Source organism: Orcinus orca, chromosome 1 (assembly GCF_937001465.1).
Source record: "Orcinus orca chromosome 1, mOrcOrc1.1, whole genome shotgun sequence".
NCBI lineage: Eukaryota > Metazoa > Chordata > Mammalia > Artiodactyla > Delphinidae > Orcinus > Orcinus orca.
The window spans coordinates 167,123,405-167,143,322 of record NC_064559.1 but is presented as its reverse complement, the minus strand read 5'-3'; the positions used below and the strand labels follow the sequence as shown (position 1 = coordinate 167,143,322).

General features: G+C 48.3%; 1 protein-coding gene and 1 long non-coding RNA gene across 4 annotated transcripts in view; one reads left to right on the top strand and one right to left on the bottom strand.

Moving 5' to 3' along the window:
- The first annotated feature begins 2,808 nt into the window (after positions 1-2,808).
- ACOT11 (acyl-CoA thioesterase 11) overlaps positions 2,809-19,918 on the top strand; it is a 69,166-nt gene continuing 52,056 nt past the window's right edge. Inside the window, exon 1 of one of the 3 annotated variants that reach the window (XM_049710961.1) lies at positions 2,809-2,850. In XM_049710961.1, the coding sequence (XP_049566918.1) occupies positions 2,824-2,850 (27 nt within the window). In that variant the 5' untranslated portion in view covers positions 2,809-2,823. Of the gene's footprint in view, positions 2,851-18,355; positions 18,812-19,918 lie in introns of those variants that run through there. The other 2 variants (XR_004485366.2, XM_033435431.2) reach the window with 2 other exon arrangements.
- LOC125964740 (uncharacterized) lies at positions 13,851-18,872 on the bottom strand. Its single transcript, XR_007477997.1, has 2 exons — positions 18,734-18,872; positions 13,851-18,013 (listed from the first exon to the last, which is right to left on the bottom strand). It is a non-coding gene; the product is annotated as an uncharacterized LOC125964740 (long non-coding RNA).

Sequence of the window (19,918 nt, the reverse complement as noted above, 5' to 3'; positions counted from 1 at the left end):
GATCCCAGGAGGCCAAAATTACTTGGGGTTGGGGCCTGGGGTGGGAGGAAGGATCTGGACCATATCCTGCAGAGTTAGCATGAGGCAGGCCCGGAAGAACAGGAGGAATTGAATGCATGGAGCCATGGGTGAAGGACTTTCTGGGTGGAAGGGACAGCGTGGGCAAAGGCCTGGGGTTGGCAAAGTACGCGGCGTGGCTGACACTTCTATGAGTGGGGTGTGTGGAGCTGAGTAATGGGAGGAAGGCAGGAACCTTCCTCCGTGGAACATTTTAAATGCCAAGCTAAGGGGTTTAGACTTTATGCTGCGGCAGTGAGGAGCCCTTGACCACGAGCAGATAGTGATGTGGTCAGTGTTTCCCTTCAGGACTCTGATAAATTAAACCGGTGAGGAAGGCACTCAGGCCTTCGGAGTGCCAGGGTGTGGGGGAAACGCTGGTGCCTTGAAATCCTCCTCTGAAATGCCCATCCCCACGTCCCAGGGCCTTTGGGAACACAGCAGGGTGGTCGATGAGGCCAGGAGAGGTTTGTGCAGGCACAGGGTGGCCGTGGTAGCCGCCGCATGGCCGAGGGCCTGCAGAAGCTGCTGATGGCTGGAAGGTAATTAACAATTGTAATCACTCCTGTCATGACATCATTAAACTCCGATTGCACCGGCCGCGCAGCTGATGGATGGACTCAGGAGTCACAGCTCGTGGGAAGGGCAGGATCATTTGTCAGTCGGCAGAAGATCAGCAGTGGGGCCCAGGTCTGTGCATGTGAGGTGCTGGTGGGGCCCCGAGGTTCTGGCTGCCATCCTGGGCCAGATCAGGGCAGGTGAGGCTGGGCCCAGACCCCGAGCAGGTCCAGATTCTAGCATTTGACCTTAGGTGTGAGCTGGGGGATCTTGAGCCATCAGGCAGTGGAGGTGCCCCAAGGCCCTGTGATGGGGGCTGAGTCGGGGCACAGGCTGTGGGGCTCTGGGCGTCCCACTCCTTTTGCTTCAAAGCTTTTCTCTCTCTAAATGGAAGTGTTATCTTTGTTGATTATACATGAGTACTGAGAAAGAAATCCAAACAATATGGAGGAAGTCTGTCTTCCACGATCCTGTTCCGCAGACATCCTCATTCTTAAAAGATTGGCTTACGTTCTGGTTCCCAAGGCCCCTGCCAAGAGTCTACCTGCTCCGTGGGCTCTCCTGGTGACCTCCCAAGAAATCCCCTTTGGGGCTTAAAAATAGTTTGATGCTATTCCTTCCAGGTGTGGTCAAACTCAAGGAATAGAAAATTCCTACCCCCTCCCCACCGACCTGCGGCCCCCCCCCAGCCTATCCCCCTCACCCCACTGCCAGGGCTGGTTCCTAGGGTGGTCTGCCACTTTCATTCAGTAAGCTCAGGAACAAGCTGTAATGTCCCAGCTTCTGCTGGTTCGTTGTGTGGCCCAGAGCAGAAGCTACATGGAAGGCTCTCGTTTAGCCAGGCCCTGCGTATTTGCAGATGCTGTCTCGAGGCCTGGGGCGAGGGTGGAGGGGAGAGGAGGAAGGGCTCAATTGCTTGAAAAAGCAACAGGAATTGGGGTTGTGCATGGGCAGCTGGGCACAGGGGTGGAGAAAAACAAGGCCCAGGTGTGTGGGCGTGGGCTGCAGGAGCGTCTCCTCCTGCCTGCACTTCCCCTTGCAGCTGAGGTTGAAGGTGTGTTGGAGCGCACACTCTTGGCCTCCCTCTCCACTCCTCTTGCTTGTTCCACGTTGCATGGGAGGAGGGCTGCTCCATCTGAATGACACGATTGCGGGGAGCCTGACTTGTGTGGACCTGGTTAGCCTGGGGCAGAATCACCGCTTTAAAATGCAGTGTCTTTGGAGACAGGGGGAGTGGGCTGTTTGACGCTGCATATCAAATTATCCCATAACTAAGTGGCATAAAGCAACCCTGTATTCTGCTCACAGGTTCTCTGCATCACATTCTGGGAAGTTCTTGTTCAGGATCTCCTCAGGTGGAATGCAGGCAGCCTCTGGGGCAGATTCTCTCCTTTTTTTCCGGTGGTTGTTAGGGGGATGGGAGGGGGATCATCTTGCCAACAAGTAGGGGAAGGTAGAAGGCCCCCCCCACCCCGTTCCCTAATCTTGCCTCCCCAGCAGTAAACTGAGTCTTGCTTCTGGCCCTCCTGGGGCTTCTGGTCCCCACAGGGCAGCAGGTGATGACAGGGCGCCCCTGCCTGCCCCCAGGAGGCCAGTGGGCTTGTAAGAGGAGCACGGCCTGAGGGAGGAACGCCGAGGGGAGAGGCTGATGAGTGTCAGGACAGCGATGCCTGTCATGGGCTTTGGAGCCGTTTCCTGCTCTGGCCCGTGCGCCTCTGCTGCCTGAGTACACGTTACTAGACACCACAGTCTCGTGGTCCGGGGACTCGGGGTGCTGGCTGTGGAGGGAGGGGTGCATCGGAGCGGGACCAGAACTCAGGGAGCAGGCAGTGTAGACCGCCTGGGGGTGGACAGGCCTCCAGTGAAGCATCCTGTGGCGGCCAGCCTCCAAGATGGCCTGACCCATACCTCCTGTGCGGTTCTTTCCACACTGAATCCGGGCTGGCCCCACGTGGCCAACAGAATAAGATGAAAGTGACCATGTGGCTCCCGAGACTGGATCTCAGCAGGCATTGCACCTTCTGCCTTGGGTTCTTGGCTCTCCTGCTCTGGGGAAGCCAGCTGCCGGGCCGTGAGAACACTCGAGCAGCCTGCGGAGAAGCCCACGTGGGGCAGAGCTGAGGCCGTGGGCCAACAGCCAGCACTCCCGGCCAGCCACGGGAGCAGCTGAACTCCAAAGTGGATCCTTGGGCCTGGTCAAGCCTTCAGATGACTGCAGCCACGTGGGAGACCCAAGTGAGCATGGCCCGGCATCCCAAAATCTTAACCCAGAGAGTTTGGAAGCATAATAAAGTATTGCGTTGGGTCACTAAGTTTGGTGTGATTTGCTACACAGCATATGATAACGGATAACTTCTATCTCCAAATACTCCCTAGGAAGATAGGAAGATGATCCTTGAGAGGGAGAGGGTGGGGAGGCCGATTACACGAGACAGAAAGATAGAGCTCTCCCATCCCCTCAGGAAGATGGGGGAGAAACCAGCCTGGACCCTTCAGCATGGCGCTCTCTGGGGTAATGAAAGAGGATTTTGTACAGGTTTCTACAGTGAGTGGCACGAGAGTTATTGTAGCATACTTAGGCCAGAGTTATGTTATCAGAAAGAATATGTAGACACAGCGAGGGTTTTCGACAAGAAGCCAATCTACTAAAAACATATTTGACAATCATTGATTTAGCCAAACCCCCTCAGGCGTCCTGTACCCTAATTTTATAGAAGAATGGGCGTAGCTTAAGTTGTATTTTCCTGTAAGCAGATCCTGAGACCAGGGTTCGAAGGCAAGCCTGTTTGAGAGGTGACCCCAGGAAGCAGGGAGGGGAGCAGGGGAGTGAGACAGGGTGGGGAAGGCAGCCAGGAAAGGGCATGTTATGGCCAGACAGGCCCCACTTTGTCGTGCCCTCCTGGACTGTCCCCTACCACACCTGGGTGGAGAGAAGCCTGGGGGGAGTTGCGCTGAGGCTTTCCACCTGTCCTGGAGTGAGTGCAAAGGGGCATGGGGGGGCCCCCATGGATGGAGCAGGTGCCTCTCACGGAGTCTCCAGCCTGGGAGGCCTTCCCCAGGCAGTCGGGAGGCTCTGGTGGCCCAGACTCCTGATTGGCGGACAGCAGAACAGAGGAAGGTGATTCATTGTAGATTGGACGCCTGGAGAGTGCTGCCGGGTGCCTGTTTGTGGGGGAAGGGCTCAAGGAGGAAGTGAGAGGAATTGGTTCAAATCCTGGCTCACTGGATAATGTTTATTAGGCTTATCTCCTTTCTCAGCCTCAGTTTCCTTAGCTCCAAAACGAGGCTGATACTTCCTACCCTTCCGACCTTGAACGCTTAGAACGGCAGTCCCCAACCTTTTTGGCACCGGGGACTGGTTTCGTGGAAGACCATTTTTCCACTGAGGGGGGGTGGGGGATGGTTTCAGGATGATTCAAGCGCATTACATTTATTGTGCGCTTTATTTCTACTATTATTACATTATAATATATAATGAAATAATTATACAACTTACCATAATTTTGACTTGAGGTGGAGCTCAGGCAGTAATGCGAGCGATGGGGAGCAGCTGTAAATACAGATGAAGCTTTGCTTGCTCGCCCACCGCTTACCTCCTGCTGTGTGGCCCCGTTTCCTAACAGGCCATGGACTGGTACCAGTCTGTGGCCCAGGGGCTGGGGACCCTTGGCTTAGAAGAACATTGTAGTGGGTATTGGTAGCTTGCCTCCTAGTCCTCTGTCCATTCCCCCTTCTTCTGACAACATTTGGGGCTCTACCTGTCCCTACTCTGTTCAAGAGGTTTGGCTGGAGCTCCACCCCTGGATCCAGTCAATCTGAGCATGGCATCCCCCTGGCTGTGGAGACTGGTTCAGAGATGGGCATGTGCCTGAGCCCATCCAAGCACAGCCAATCCCAGTGCTTCTGTAGGAGCTCTTGGAAAAGCTTCTCTTTCGTGGAGGACTAGAATCTAAGAGGAAGAGAAGCTTATCACCAAGTGCAGCTTTAGAACAAAGCCAACACAAATGGGAGAGACTAAGAACAAGAGACAAAGAGAGGCAGGTCCTAACGATGTTGCTTGAACCCCTGAATCAAGCTGTGCCTGAAGCTGCGTTACCCCTTGCCTTCTCTGTATCCGAGACAATATATTCCCTCTGCTGAAATTTGTTTGTGTTGGATTTTCTGTCACTTGCAACAGAAAGACTCTTTTTTAACCATTAAAAAAAATTATTTTATTTTATTTATTTATTTTTGGCTGCGTTGGGTCTTCGTTGCTGCGCGCGGGCTTTCTCTAGTTGCGGCGAGCGGGGGATACTCTTTGTTGCAGTGTGCAGGCTTCTCATTGCAGTGGCTTCTCTTGTTGCAAAGCACGGGCTCTGGGAGCTTGGGCTTCAGTAGTTGTGGCGCACAGGCTCAGTGGTTGTGGTGCACGGGCTTAGTTGCTCCGCGGCATGCGGGATCTTCCCAGACCAGGGCTCGAACCCATGTCCCCTGCCTTGGCAGGCAGATTCTTAACCACTGTGCCACCGGGGAAGCCCTAACAGAAAGACTTTTAACTGATAGAAATTGCAGAAGCTGCAAGTTTTTGTTTGTTTGTTGGCTTAAAAGAGTGTTTGAAACCATACAGTCCTAGCCCAGAGGAATTCTCTGAAGTGTTTATCGAATAGGTGGATAAATGAATCACCTAACTGTGGTCTCCTATTATTACTTTGGTCAATGGACATGAGAATTGGTAAACGGAGACGCTGGAAGAGGGGTGTTGGAGAATTTTCTTGTTTTTCCCTAAAATTGGAGGAACTTTCATTCTTGTTTTGTGGGGTAGGCCAAACCCTGCCATTATTATGAGGATGACGAAGGGTGTGAAGGGCCAGGGCAGGACCTCAGGGAGAAGGCCTGAGAGAGGAGGCGAGAGTCCTTTGCAGGGAGTCAAGGGGTTCATCTTACGCTTTGGGGCCCAGCCCCTGGAATGCAGGAAGAAAGAGGGAGCGTGGAACATGGGGAAAGTTTGGGCTCTCGATCCAGACAGCCAGGTTGAATGCTTGCTCTTCTGGTGAGAGCCTATGTCCCTCTGTCTGCCTCACCGAGCTGTGAGCTCAGATCTTTACCTTGTGTCCCGAATGCCAGGCTTGGCACAGAGGTGGCCTCAGAGCAGACTCACGGGACGAAGCCGAGGATGACAGGAGATCCCTTTCCCAGTGAGAATGACATTTGTCGTAGAGTCCCAAGTGTGTGCCTCCCTCTCCTCCCATCAATGCTCTTTCTCATCAGTGTTCAATTTTTCTTCTCATCTTTGTGGCACAAACGTTCTCCTCACTCCTTAAGCAGTTGGTCCCCTAAAAGAGGTTGTTTTCCCAAGAAACAATTGGTTGTTTCTACCAATTGCAAACAGATGAAAACCCCCCTTGCCTGGGACTTCCCTGGTGGTCCAGTAAGACTCGGCGCTCCCAATGCAGGGGGCCAGGGTTCAGTCCCTGGTCAGGGAACTAGATCCAGCATGCATGCCACAACTAAGAAGTCTGCATGCCACAGCTGAAAGATCCCGCGTGCCACAACTAAAGATCCCACATGCCGCAACTAAGACACGGAGCAGCCAAAATAAATAAAATTTAAAAAATAAATAAATTTAAAAAATATATGTTAAAAAGAAAGAAAACCCCCCTTTCCCTTCCCCTGACCCCTGCTGCATGTGGTCATGGAGGTGTAGGGATTAGCCTCACCTTTGCTACTTACCAGCTGTGTGGCCTTGGGCAAGTGTCTTGGCTTCTCTGAGCCTCAGTTTCCTCATATGTGAAGTAAAGATAACTCATTCTTTGTGGGGTTATGTGAAGATTAAATGAAATAACTTATGTGGAAGGGCTGAGCACAGTGCTTTCCATTAAAGTTGGGTGCAGTAAGAGAGAATTCCCACCCTCCAGCCTCCAATGAAGGCAGGACTTGAAGAAAATGTCTGTGCATTGATTCCACATGACCCCGAGTGTCCGTGTGTCCACGTGTGTGCACGTGTACTGTGCTTATGGGTATGTGCATGCTGTGTTTGTGAGCACGTAAGTGTGTGTGTAAACAGAAATGTGCATATACGAACGTGTGCTTCTCTGTGCGCACGAGTGTGTGTGGGTGTGCGCGCGTGTTTTCCCAGCACTATTAGTGGAAAGCCGTAAGTATGCTTTATGGCAGCGGCAGCAGCAGCTCTGTCCCCCCAGCCATTAAGCTGCCTCCCTCCTCTCATCTGGGGGTGGGGAGCTGCTGCAGCCTTGGTGCCCTCCCTCCCCCACCCCTGCATGCTGAGTGAGCACCATCGCCCCCCTCTCTCACCATATGCCTGTCTTTTACAGTTCTTTGGTGCGTGGTGCCCATCGAGTGGGTAATTAGCTAAATGAATTAATTGACATCCATACACGTAATTAGCAAATGGTTATAAGCAGCTATTCTCCTTGGGATGTCTAAAATTTCTAGGGGTCAGACGCTGGGGTGGGGGAGGGGAAGGGTTTGTGATGTTTTAAGGAGGAATAAAAGCAGCCAGTGTGAGTGCCAAGGACCAGGACGGGCCACGGGCCTGGGGTGCTCTCCAGGCTCAGTGGCCTGGCTGTGGTGGGGGAGAGGGGCCAGGAAGGAGGGGAGAGGTGTCCATGAACTTGGTCAGGGGAAACTGACTCCTAAGGCACTGGGAGTCAGGAGGCCTGGGTTCCCACCCCATCCATGTGACTTTCTCTGTGACCTTGGGTAAGTCTCTTCTCTCTGGGCCACAGTCTCCACTTCCAAGAGAAATGGATGGGACCAGCTGTCTCTTAGGACTCTCCCAGTTCTGACATTCTTCTCTACTTTAAGCCAAACTTTCTAACAGCAAACAGGGCTGTGCAAAGATGGAGCCATGTGCCCCCTTCTTCATTCCAGAGCACGGCGTCACCATGCTCTCTCTCACCTGTAGGTTTGGGTACATGCTGTGCCCTCTGCTCCAAATGCCCTTGTCCACCTTCTCTGCCTTTAAGGTCGTCCAGAGCAGCGCGGTCCAATAGAACTTTCTGAAATGATGGAAATACCCCATACAGTAGCCACGAGCCACATGTAGAGATTGAGCACTTGAAATGTGACTAGTGCAACTGAGGAATTGGATTTTAAATTTATTCACTTTTAATTTATTTACATTTAAATAGACACAAGTGGTTCGTGGCTATTGTATTGGACAGCACAGCTCTAGGTCTTTTAAGATCTAGTTGATTCATTTATTTGTTTACTAAGTCATTCATTCATCCAACAAATATTTATTGAGTGCCTGCTGTAGCTAGGCACGGAGGAGACTACCAAGAATAGGCAGTCACGACCCCTGCCCTCATGACGCATTTGTAATGGGAAGGAATAGGAGGGAGAGAAGAGAGAAAAACAAATGGACAAAATAATTGGAAATTATAATAAGAGCTATGAAAGAAATCAACTAGGGGTTGAGACAGAGACTAGAAAGCCCAGGGAAGACCTTCTTTAGTTGGGGTGGTCAGAAAACGTGTTTTGGAGGAGGTGTCATTTAAGCTGGGACCCAAGGGATGAGAATGAGCCCTCCAGGGAGAGAGTGGAGGAGGGATGCTGTAGGCACTGAGGTCAGGAGGCAGGAAGAGCTGGTGAGTCTGCAAAAAATCAGTGGGGTTGGGGTGTGAAGAGTGTCAGGGTGAGGCCAGGAAGTGGGGGCAGGTGCCTGACGGAGAGGCCACAGGAGGGCTGTGGATTTTGGGGTAACAGTGGCGGAGGTCCCTGAGGGGGCCTAGGCAGAGACGTGGCACCATGAATGAGCATCTTCAGAAGCTGACATTGCTGCTCCAAAGGGGCCAGTGGAGGGGGCCCTAAGGGAAGCCAGGGGATGGTCATCTAGAGGAGGGCACCGGGCCAGGGTGGTACAAGGACAGCTCATAGTCACTTCCACCAGGAAGCTTTCCCTGGCTCCCCCAGGCTAGACCAGGCACCTCTCTGTGATTATGTCACCCCCAGGCCTCACTCCGCCATGGCACTTTCACCACTTGTCATCACCTGTTATGGCCGGACCTCCCCACCATGGGATCACATCTGATTCTGCATCCCCACCTCAACAGAGGCCCTGGTGCAGAGTGCGTGCTCAGACAGGACAGCCCCTCCCCAGCTCAGCTGGGGTGTCCTCCATCTCCTGGGAAGAGGCCACCTGGGAAGGTGACAGTGGTGGTGGGAGAGATGCCTGAGCCCCTGCCTTCTCTACTACCCCTGCTGCCTCATGTGCTGCATTTTGCGGTTTACAGAAACTCTTTCCCATCCATGGCCTCAGCTGTCTCTCCAAACAGCCCTGAGAAGTAGGTGGAGCAGTAACGCTCATCTACCCATTTTATAGATGGACAGACAGGAGCCCAGGGGCATCAAGTACCTTAGCCTGGAGCAGAAGTCCTCAACCTCTTTGGAAGTTACAGATTACGGTTCAGTGTATAGCTTTCGGGTCAGACAGCCTGGGTTTGAATGCTGGCCATTAATTTCTTAGCTGTGTGACTTCAGGCAAAGTACTTAACCTCTCTGAGAATTAGTGTCCTTATCCGTAAAATGGGAGAATAACTGCATCTATTTCCCAGGGTGGTTGTGGGACTTGTAAAGTGCTCAGGGGAGTGCCTGGCACGTAAGAAGCATTTAGAACTCTTCGCAATGGTTGTTTGGGAATCTGATGGAAGTTATGTACATCCACAAAATGCATGTACAGTTTCAGAAGTTTCACAGAGCTCCTGGAGGTCAGCCATGCATGCCTTGGTGACCATGGACCCCAGGTTAAGAAAATGTAATAAGAAAGACCCTAGTAGCAAGAGAGATATCTAAGGAATAAAGTGTCTAAGGAAAAAAAGATATGTAAGACTAACATGGAAAAGATTTTTAACACTTAACCAAGGGACATATAAGACTACTTAAATGCAAAGACTTAACATTGATAAGGGTATCAGTTGTCCCCAAATCAATATATTAATATATAAATATATTTAATGCAACTCTAATGTTCAAACAGGGATTTCTATGGAATTATATCTATCTATCTATATATCTATATATATAGATAGATATAGATATAGATATAGATAAAGATCCAAAAAACAGCCAAGCCCTTTCTGAAGAAAAATAAGGTGGGTAGACTTGCCCTACCAGGTATCAGTATTTGTTATAAAGCTCTAATAGTTAAAGCAGTGTGGGTAGGCTCAGGAATGGACAAATTGACCAGTGAAATAGAATTGAGAGCCTGACATAGAACTCCTCTGCATTTAGTGTGCATGACGGAAGCAAAAGGCAGTTACCAGCGTGGTTCAGACTATGGCAGATTCCAGAGCCAGACTGCCTGGCTTTGAATCCTGGCTTTGACACTTACTAGCTATGTGATCTTGGGCAACTTGCTGAATCTCTCTGGCCTCAGTTTTCCCAGGGGGGAAAGAGGGGCTATTCAATAAGTGGAAGTGGACAACTTAGTTGTAGATATGGAAAAATGAAACAATTCATACCCAACTTCTTACCAAAATGTCAATTTCAAATGTGTTAAGTACTTAAAGGTCCAAAGCAACACATTGAAACATTGAGAAGAAAATGTAAGTGAACATCATTCTGACTTTGGGGTAGTTTTTTAAAGAGACCTCAAAAGCACTAACCATGGGACTTCCCTGGTGGTGCAGTGGTTAAGAATCCACCTGCCAAAGCAGGGGACATGGGTTCGAGCCCTGTTCTGGGAAGATCCCACATGCCGTGGTGCAACTAAGCCCGTGAGCCACAACTACTGAGCCTGTGCTCTAGAGCCCACGAGCCACAACTAATGAGCCTGCGTGCCACAACTACTAAAGCCCGCACACCTAGAGCCTGTGCTCCACAACAAGAGAAGCCACCGCAATGAGAAGCCTGTGCACTGCAACAAACAGTAGCCCCCGCTCGCCGCAACTAGAGAAAGCCTGCACGCAGCAACGAAGACCCAATGCAGTAAAATAAATAAATAAATAAAATTTAAAAAAGAAATTAATTAAATAAATTAAAAAAATAATAAATTAAAAAAATTTTTTTAAAAAACACTAACCATAAAACACTGATGTATTTGACTATATTAAAACCCAGAACTCCTTTTTCTCAAAAGAAATCTTAAAGGAAGTAAAGTACTACAAACACAAGAACATATTTTCAATACATATAGTAGCTAAAAGATAAGTATTAAGAACATGCAAAATTGGTAAGAAAGAGAAGCAAGACCAATCAAAAAATGGGAAAGAAACACATGCCGCGGAGCAGCTGGGCCCGTGAGCCATGGCTGCTGAGCCTGCGTGTCCGGAACCTGTGCTCCGCAACGGGAAAGGCCAAAAGCCGCAACAATGAGAGGCCTGCGTACCACAAAAAAAGAAAAAAAAAATGCGAAAGAAATATATGGCTAGGTATTTCTTAGAGAAGGAAACATGTATGGCCAATAAACAACTGAAGAGATGCTCAACTTACTAGTAATCATGGAAACAAAAGTCAAGACAACAATAAAATGTCATTTTACAACATTTGATTGGCCAAAATCAGAAGGCTGACGATTGGAGTGAGTGTGGATCATGGGACTGCTTACGTGTCACTTGTGAGTACACAAATTGATACAACCACTTTGAAAAACAAGTTATTATTATTTTGTAACTTTGGACATTTTCATACCCTATACCCCAGCAACTCTAGTAGGTATATACCCACTCCTAGCTATATACTCCTTGTATTGCACCAGGAGTCATGTAGGAGAATATTCATAACAGCAATCTGTAATAGAAAAACAACAACAAACCTCCTCCTCCAAGCAAGGGAATGATAAATACAAAATTTGGGGTAGGGACTTCCCTGGTGGTGCAGTGGTTAAGAATCCGCCTGCCAATACTGGGGACACAGGTTTGATCCCTGGGTCCGGGAAGATCCCCCATGCCACAGAGCAACTAAGCCCGTGAGCCACAACTACTGAGCCACGTGACACAACTACTGAAGCCCGTGTGCCTAGAGCACATGCTCCACAACAAGAGAAGCCACCGCAATGCAAAGCCTGCACACTGCAACGAAGAGTAGCCCCCACTCGGCCCAACTAGAGAAAGCCTGCATGCAGCTAAAAAATAAATTAATTAATTAATAAAAAAAAATTCAGGATAGTGATTCCCTGAGCTGGGGAGGGACATGGGATGAGGAAGACAATATAGATAGATGAAAGTTATCACTAATGTCCTAAAATTTGGGTGGTGGGTTCACAGGTCTTGATTATATTATTAAAAATAAATTGGTGAGAATTAGAAGACAAGCCACAGACTGGGAGAAAATATTTGCCAAAGACACTTCTGATAAAGGACTTATCCAAAATATACAAAGAGTTCTTAAAATTCAACAATAAGAAAACAATCTCATTATAAAATGGGACAAAGGCCTTAACAGACATCTCACGAAAGAAGAAATACAGATGGCAAATAAGCATGTGAAAAGAATCTCCACATCATATGTCATCAGGGAAATGCAAATTAAAACAACAAGATACTACTGCACATCTATTAGAATGGCAAATCCAAAGACTTTTTTTGATTTGGCAAAATCCAAAACACTGACAACATCAAATATTGGGGAGGATGTGGAGCAACAGGAACTCTCATCAATTGCTGGTGGGAATGCAAAATGGTGCAGCCACTGTGGAAGACAGTTTGGTTTCTTACAATACTAAACATACTCTTACTGCATAATTCAGCAATCATGCTCCTTGGTATTTGCTCAAAGGAGCTGAAAACTTATGTTCACACAAAAACCTTCACATTGATGTTTATAGCAGCTTTATTCATAATAGCCAAAACTTGGAAGCAGCCAAGATGTCCCTCAGTAGGTGAGTGGATAAATAAACTGGTACATCAAGACAATGGAATATTATTTAGCACTGAAAAGAAATGAGCTATCAAGTCATGAAGGACATGAAGAATCTTAAATGCACATTACTAACCTAAAGAAGCCAATCTGAAAAGGCTACGTACTGTATGGTTCCAACTATATGACGTTCTAGGAAAGGCAAAACTATGCAGGAAATAAAAAACAGTGGCTGCCAGGACTGGGGAGTAGGGAGATGAATAGGCAGAGTACAGAGGATTTTTAGGATAGTGAAAATATTCTGTATGATATTTTAATGATGGATATATGTCATCATACTTTTGTCCAAACCCATAGAATGTAAAACACCAAGAGTGAACCCTAAGGTAAACAATGGACTTTGGGTGATTATGATATGTCATTGAAGGTTCATCCTTGGTAAAAATGGTACATTACTAGAATGGTACATTCTGGTGAGTGATGTTGATAATGGAGGGGGCTATGCATGTGTGGGGATAGGGGTATATGGGAAATCTCTGTACCTCCCTCTCAATTTTGTTGTAAACCTAAAACTGCTCTTAAGAAGTCTTTTTATTTATTTATTTGGTTGAGCCGGGTCTTAGTTGCGGCAGGTGGGCTCCTTAGTTGTGGCTTGCCAGCTCCTTAGTTGTGGCATGCATGTGGGATCTAGTTCCCTGACCAGGGATCGAACCCAGGCCCCCTGCATTGGGAGTGCAGAGCCTTATCCACTGCGCCACCAGGGAAGTTCCCAAGAAGTCTTAAAGTAAATAAATAAGTAAACAAACAGACAAATGGTTGTTTGTCAAAACCCACAGAATGTACAACACAAAGAGTGACCCCTAATGTAAACTGTGGAATTTAGTCAATAATAATTTATCAGTATTAGCTCATCAACTTGTTCTGCTAATGCACGATGTTAGTAATGCGGGAAAAAACTGAGGGAGGGAGGGGGCAGGTGGGAATTCTTTGTACTTTTTGCTCAATATTTTTGTAAATCTGAAACTGCTCAAAAAATAGTCTATTAATTAAAAAATAAATAAATGGATGAACAAATGAAGAATAAATGAATAATAAATACGTATAAAAGATAGCCATGGTGTCTTGAGCCAAGTATTATCATTAATCCAGTTCTGCACATCTGAGAGTTATTAAAAAACAAACAAGTTAATCAAAGACAAATAGGTCCTGGACTAGAACCCAGGCAAATCCAACATGATGAAATAAAAGTAAAGTCCTATGGTCTGTGCCCAGCTATCAACCTTATAAACAGAATGCAGAGATTAATAGGAATTCAGATAGGGCTAGGAGTTTCTGTTGGCTGTCAGCTCAAAAGGAAACAACAGTGTAATGCCATGTTCTTTTAAGACAACAAAAACATAATCTTAGGATATTTCAATAATATTATTACTAACTCAGGGTTTGAGATGGTGGACTGACCATTTTAATTTATTTTTAAAATGTCCCCTCGTTAACAAGAGTCCATTAAAATGCCAGTAAAGGAAATAAAAAGGTACAAACCCACAATAATGAAAAGGCTGGAAAGAAGGAGCATCAGCACATGTGAAATTTTAGCAATAGACCGATATGAAAGACAATTGACAATATGGTCCTCCTCAGTATCCTCAGAGGACTGGTTCCAGGACTCCTGCGGATAACAAGATTTGTGGATGCTCAAGTCCCTTATGTACAATGGCGTAGGATTTTACATTTCGGCACATCCCCCCATATACTTTATAAATTTATTCATTTATTTATTTATTTTTGGCTGTGTTGGGTCTTCGTTTCTGTGCGAGGGCTTTCTCTAGTTGTGGCAAGTGGGGGCCACTCTTCATCGCGGTGCGCGGGCCTCTCACTGTCGCGGCCTCTCTTGCTGCGGAGCACAGGCTCCAGACGCGCAGGCTCAGTAGTTGTGGCTCACGGGCCCAGTTGCTCCGCGGCATGTGGGATCTTCCCGGACCAGGGCTTGAACCAGTGTCCGCTGCATTGGCAGGCAGACTCTCAACCACTGCGCCACCAGGGAAGCCCCCCCCCCATATACTTTAAATCATCTTTAGATTACTTATAATACCTAATACAATATAAATGCTACGTAAATAGCTGTCAGCAGGCAGCAAATTCAACTTTTGCTTTTTGGAACTTTCTGGAATTTTTTTTGAATATTTTTGATCTGCAGTTGGTTGAGTCTTCAGGTGCAGAATTCACAGATACGGAGCAGCTGACTGTATTTATTAGATATGTGAATAACTCTTATTTAAAACATTTTTTAACTGTGGTAAAATATACATAACAAAATCTACCAACTTCATGATTTTGTGTTTTTTTGGCCACACCATGCTATTTGCATGATCTTAGTTCCCTGACCAGGGATTGAGCCCCCAACCTTGGCAGTGAAAGTGCAGAGTCCTAACCACTGGACGGCCAGGGAATTCCCCAGCTTCACAATTTTTTTTTTTTTTTTGCTGTACTTGGGCCTCTCACTGCTGTGGCCTCTCCCGCTGCGGAGCACAGGCTCCGGACGCGCAGGCCCAGCGGCCATGGCTCACAGGGGCAGCCGCTCCGCGGCATGTAGGATCTTCCCGGACCGGGGCACGAACCCGCGTCCCCTGCATCGGCAGGCAGACTCTCAACCACTGCGCCACCAGGGAAGCCCTCACAATTTTTAAGTGTTCAGTTCAGTAGTGTTAATTATATTCACATTGTTGTGCAACCAATCTCCAGAACTTTTCTTCTTGCAAACCTGAAACACTATACTCAGTAAAACAACTCATTTCCCCCTTCCCCAGCCCTTGGCAACCACCCTTCTGTTTTGCTTCCATGGATTTGACTACTCTAGGTAACTCATAGAGTGGAATCATACAGTACTTGTCTTTTTGTGTCTGGCTTATTTCACTAATCATAATGTCTTCAAGGTTCATCCATGTTGTAGCATGTGTCGAATTTCCTTCCGTTTTAAGGCTGATTAATATTTCATTGTACGTATATACCACTTCTTGTTTATCCGTTCATCAGCTGATGGATATTTGGGTTGCTTCTACATTTTGCCTGTTGTGAATAATGCTGCTGTGAACACGGGTGTACAAATATCTTTTGGAGAGCCTACTTTCAATTCTTTTGGATATACAAAGAACTCCTATGACTCAATAATAAGACAAGCAATCCAATTTTTTAAAAGGGGGAAAGATTTGAATAGACATTTTACCAAAGAAGATACAAAGATCATGGCGAATACAAATACAGAAAGATCCTTAACAACATCAATGAACAGGAAAACTGAACTCAAACCCACAGTGATACTGCTATGAATCCACTGAAATGACTAAGATTAAACTGACTGACCAAATCAATGCTGGTGAAGACATAGAGGAACTGGAATTCTCATACACTACTGGTGGGAATGTAAAATGATACCACTGTTTTGGAAAAATTTTGGCAGTTTAAAAAAATGTTAAACCTACATCTATCATGTGACCTGGCTATTCCACTCCTAGGTAAATACCTAAGAGAAATGAAAGTATACGTGCACACCTAGATTTGAACATGAATGTCCATACCAGCTTTATCTGTATAATAGTTAGTACCTAGAGACAACTCAAAGTCCATCAATAAGTAAATGAATAACCAAATTGTGGTACATCCATAAGATAATATTCTACTCAGCAATAAGAAGGAACAAATTACTGATGTGTGCAACAGTATATATTCACTGCAAAATAATTATGCCAAGTGAATGAAGCCAGACAAAAAGAATAGTATATGATTCCATTTATACAGAATTCTGGAAAATGCAAACTAATCTAGAGTGACAGAGGCAGATTATTTGGTGTCTGGGGGGTGTGGGGGAGGGGCAGTGCGGGGCAGAAGGGAGAGATTATAAAGGGCCATCAGGAAACTTCGGGGGTGATGAATATGTTCATTACCTTGATTGTAGCGACGTCATAAATATATATATATTACATATATGACAAAACTCATCAAGTTGTATACTTTAAATATGCGCAGTTTATTGTATGTAATATTTCAATAAAGCTTACAAAAGCAAGCAGGAAGAGATTAGTTAAATAAATTTGAGTAGGGACTTCCCTGGTGGCGCAGTGATTAAGAATCTGCCTGCCAATGCAGGGGATGCAGGTTCGAGCCCTGGTCTGGGAAGATCCCACATGCCACAGAGCAACTAAGCCCCTGAGCCACAACTACTGAGCCTGCGTTCTAGAGCCCAAGAGCCACGACTACTGGAGCCCCCGCACCTAGAGCCTGTGCTCTGCAACAAGAGAAGCCACCGCAATGAGAAGCCCGTGCGCCGCAACGAAGAGTAGCCCCCACTTGACGCAACTAGAGAAAGCCCGCGCGCAGCAGTGAAGACCCAACGCAGCCAAAAAAAAAACACAAAAAACTTAAAAGTGATTAAAAACAATAAATTTGAGTAGACCCATAAGGAAAGAAATACTATGTAGCAATAAAAATTATGGAAAGATGTTTATGATAATTGTTGAAAGAAAAAAAAGCAGATTACAAAACAGTATATCCAGTATGGTCACTTTTTATTTTAGATAACCTGAATATCTACAGGATTCATCATTTGGTTACGAATAATGTCTCATTAAAATTAAACCACGCGGGCTTCCCTGGTGGCGAAGTGGTTAAGAATCTGCCTGTCAATGCAAGGGACATGGGTTCGAGCCCTGGCCTGGGAAGATCCCACATGCCGCGGAGCAACTAAGCCCGTGCACTACAACTACTGAGCCTGAGCTCTAGAGCCCGCAAGTCACAACTACTGAGCCCATGTGCCACAACTACTGAAGCCTGCGTGCCTAGAGCCCGTGCTCCGCAACAAGAGAAGCCACGACAATGAGAGGCCCACGCACTGCAACGAAGAGTAGCCCCCACTCACCGCAACTAAAGAAAGCTTGTGAAGACACAACACAGACAAAAAAAAAAAAAAATTAAACCACGGTTTATGTCAGCCCAGAGCCATCCTGCCTGTGTGGGAATTCCCTTTCCCTGCAAAGTCCACCTGTCCCATATGTTTCTGGGTGTTCCCTAATGTGTCTCACTGCACTTGGAAAGCAGTCTCGAAGTCATTTGCTGTTGTTGGCACCTGGGGCCCCTGCTGAGTTGAGGCTCCTGCATTAATGTCGCTAGCAGAGCCAGAGATTGGCCTGTGTTATTGCCCAGGCTGCTGCCAAAGCGCCATGCATGGGGTGCCCACCATTCCTGTCCTGACACTCACACCTTAGGGTGCTCCAAGAGCAGAATGATGAGGGAAGTCCCCCATCTTGTTACCCAGCCAGGGGTCCCCACCAGAGGTCTGCTTGGGCCCCAGGTGTGGTGAGCGCAGCATGACAACTCTCTTTGTTGAGAGAGTCTGGGTCAAGGTGAGTTCAACCACCAGCCCCTGTGAGGTGTCTGGAATGACTGATCCCTCCCACTTTCTGGTCCTGGTGTGGACCAAGTTCCTCTTCCTGTGACAGTTGTCTTTCAGGGACCACCAGCATCCTCTGTCAGGTCTCTTCCAAGTCTGCCAATGAGCCTGTATCCCAAATGTGATTACTGATGGAGATTCTTCTAGGCGGCTCCTTCATGCCTATGATCACATCATATATTACATCATATTATATAACATAACATATGCACTTACACATGGGGGAGGGGGAGGGGAGTCCGAATCTCTCCCTGTCAGCATATTTTCCTCTTTCAGCTCTAGTGTAGCTGGAAGCACATACCCGGAAAATACTAACAGTGATTCTCTCTGAGTGAAGAGATCATCGGTGGTATTCATTTTCTTTGCTCTCTTCTGAACTGTCCATTCTTATTTTTTTCTACCACTGTCCATAGGCCAGGGCCAGTGTGTCCTGCTCAAAACCTCATCCCAGCACCCAGCTCTGTGTTTGGCACACAACAGGTGCTCAATAAGGTGTGAACGACTAGCAGGTATTACTTTTCAAAACTGTGAGGGGCTGGTTTAGCAATGACAGGGAGACGTGTTTTGCACCCCGCCGCCCGCCAGGCTCCACCTCTAGCCTGTCAGGTCCCGCCACCGGCGTTTCCGCCTCTGCCGCCTCGCGGCGCGGAGTGTCTGGCGCGCGTCCTGCAGCCCTGGCGCTCTGCTCGGCAGCCCGGGGCCGCCTCACCCGCACTGGCGAGGGGAGGGGAGGGGACCAGACTCGTCTGGGAACTGGCCTGGGCCGCTCCTGCCTGGGCCTCTGCCCGCTTCCTGCGCCTCCCTCCAGCCTCCCGCAGCCTCCCCCATCAGGGTCTGCCCTGGGACCTCGGATGCCCAGTCGCTGAGCCTCGCCCCACGGACCTGCTTCTCCGACGTCCCCAGCAGGCTCCCCGGCCGCGGCTCTGCGAGCTGTTGGGTCCTGAGCGCCCCACCACTTGGGTAAGACCCGTGCCGCCCGCAGGTCCGCCCCCACCTCCCCATCTCGGAAGGGCCCAATTCCTTGAGATCCTCCTGCTGCTGGCTCTTCCTCGACTCCAGCGCCCTCTCCAGGCAGATCTGCCTCTACCCCAGGGGCGGGCTCCGGATAAGCCAGGTGGTGCCTGGCAGCGCTCTTGCGTGGGCAGGCTGGGGCATGAGGCATCCTGGGATTTGAGCTGGGATGGGCAGGCCTCTCACGAGGATGAGGAGGCTGGCCCTTGGCAGTGCCTAGGGCCACAAGACTCACAGTCCAGAGGGTGCAGCCAATGCTGACTCACTCAGGCCAGGCGTGGGGGTGGGGGGGGCACCAGCCCGTGGGTGAGCCACTCCCTGGCAAGGGTCCAATCCTGGAAGTCGGACTGGGTTCAGACCCGCAGCAGCTGGGCCAAGGAGGGGGTTCAGCTCCTGCAGGAGGAGGTGGTGAGAGAGAGAGAGGGAGAGCACACTCGAGCCGCTAGGCAGGAGAGAGTTCAGGGCTGGCTGGGCAAGTCCAGTGCTCTGCTCACACATCCTGAATCTGGCCTCCACGACTTGTAGGCATTCCCTCCTCTCCATCCCCACCATGCTGTATCTTCTCCCCTCTGGACCATTCACTGGGCTTCTCACTGCTCTCCTTGCCCGGCTTCTCCATCAATGGCTGTGGTTCTAAGGGGGGGTCCTGGCCTTGAAGCAACGATGAAGTCATCTCTACTTCCTCTCTTGCTGGTATCACTACCTACTTCCTTTGTTCCTCCCTTCTGCCCCCTCCCCATTTATCCCACAGCTTCCTTTATTCTGCCATGCCAAGCCCAAGGGGGCCCCCAGAAGGAACTGAGAGTCTTAGCTTGGAGAACAGGAGAGCATGACATTCTTTCATTCACTCATTTGATCATTCATTTACACATGGATTTACTTCCATTCACTCACACATTCCCTTGTTCTTTCCCATTCCATTACTCACTCCCTCATTCTGTAGACGCTTACTGAGCATCTACTGTGTTCCAGTAACTGAGTGTTTGGTGGGAGAGGGGCAGGATGCTCTGAGGAACCAACACCATCCCTTCTACCTGCTTGTTCAAGGTCAAGAAG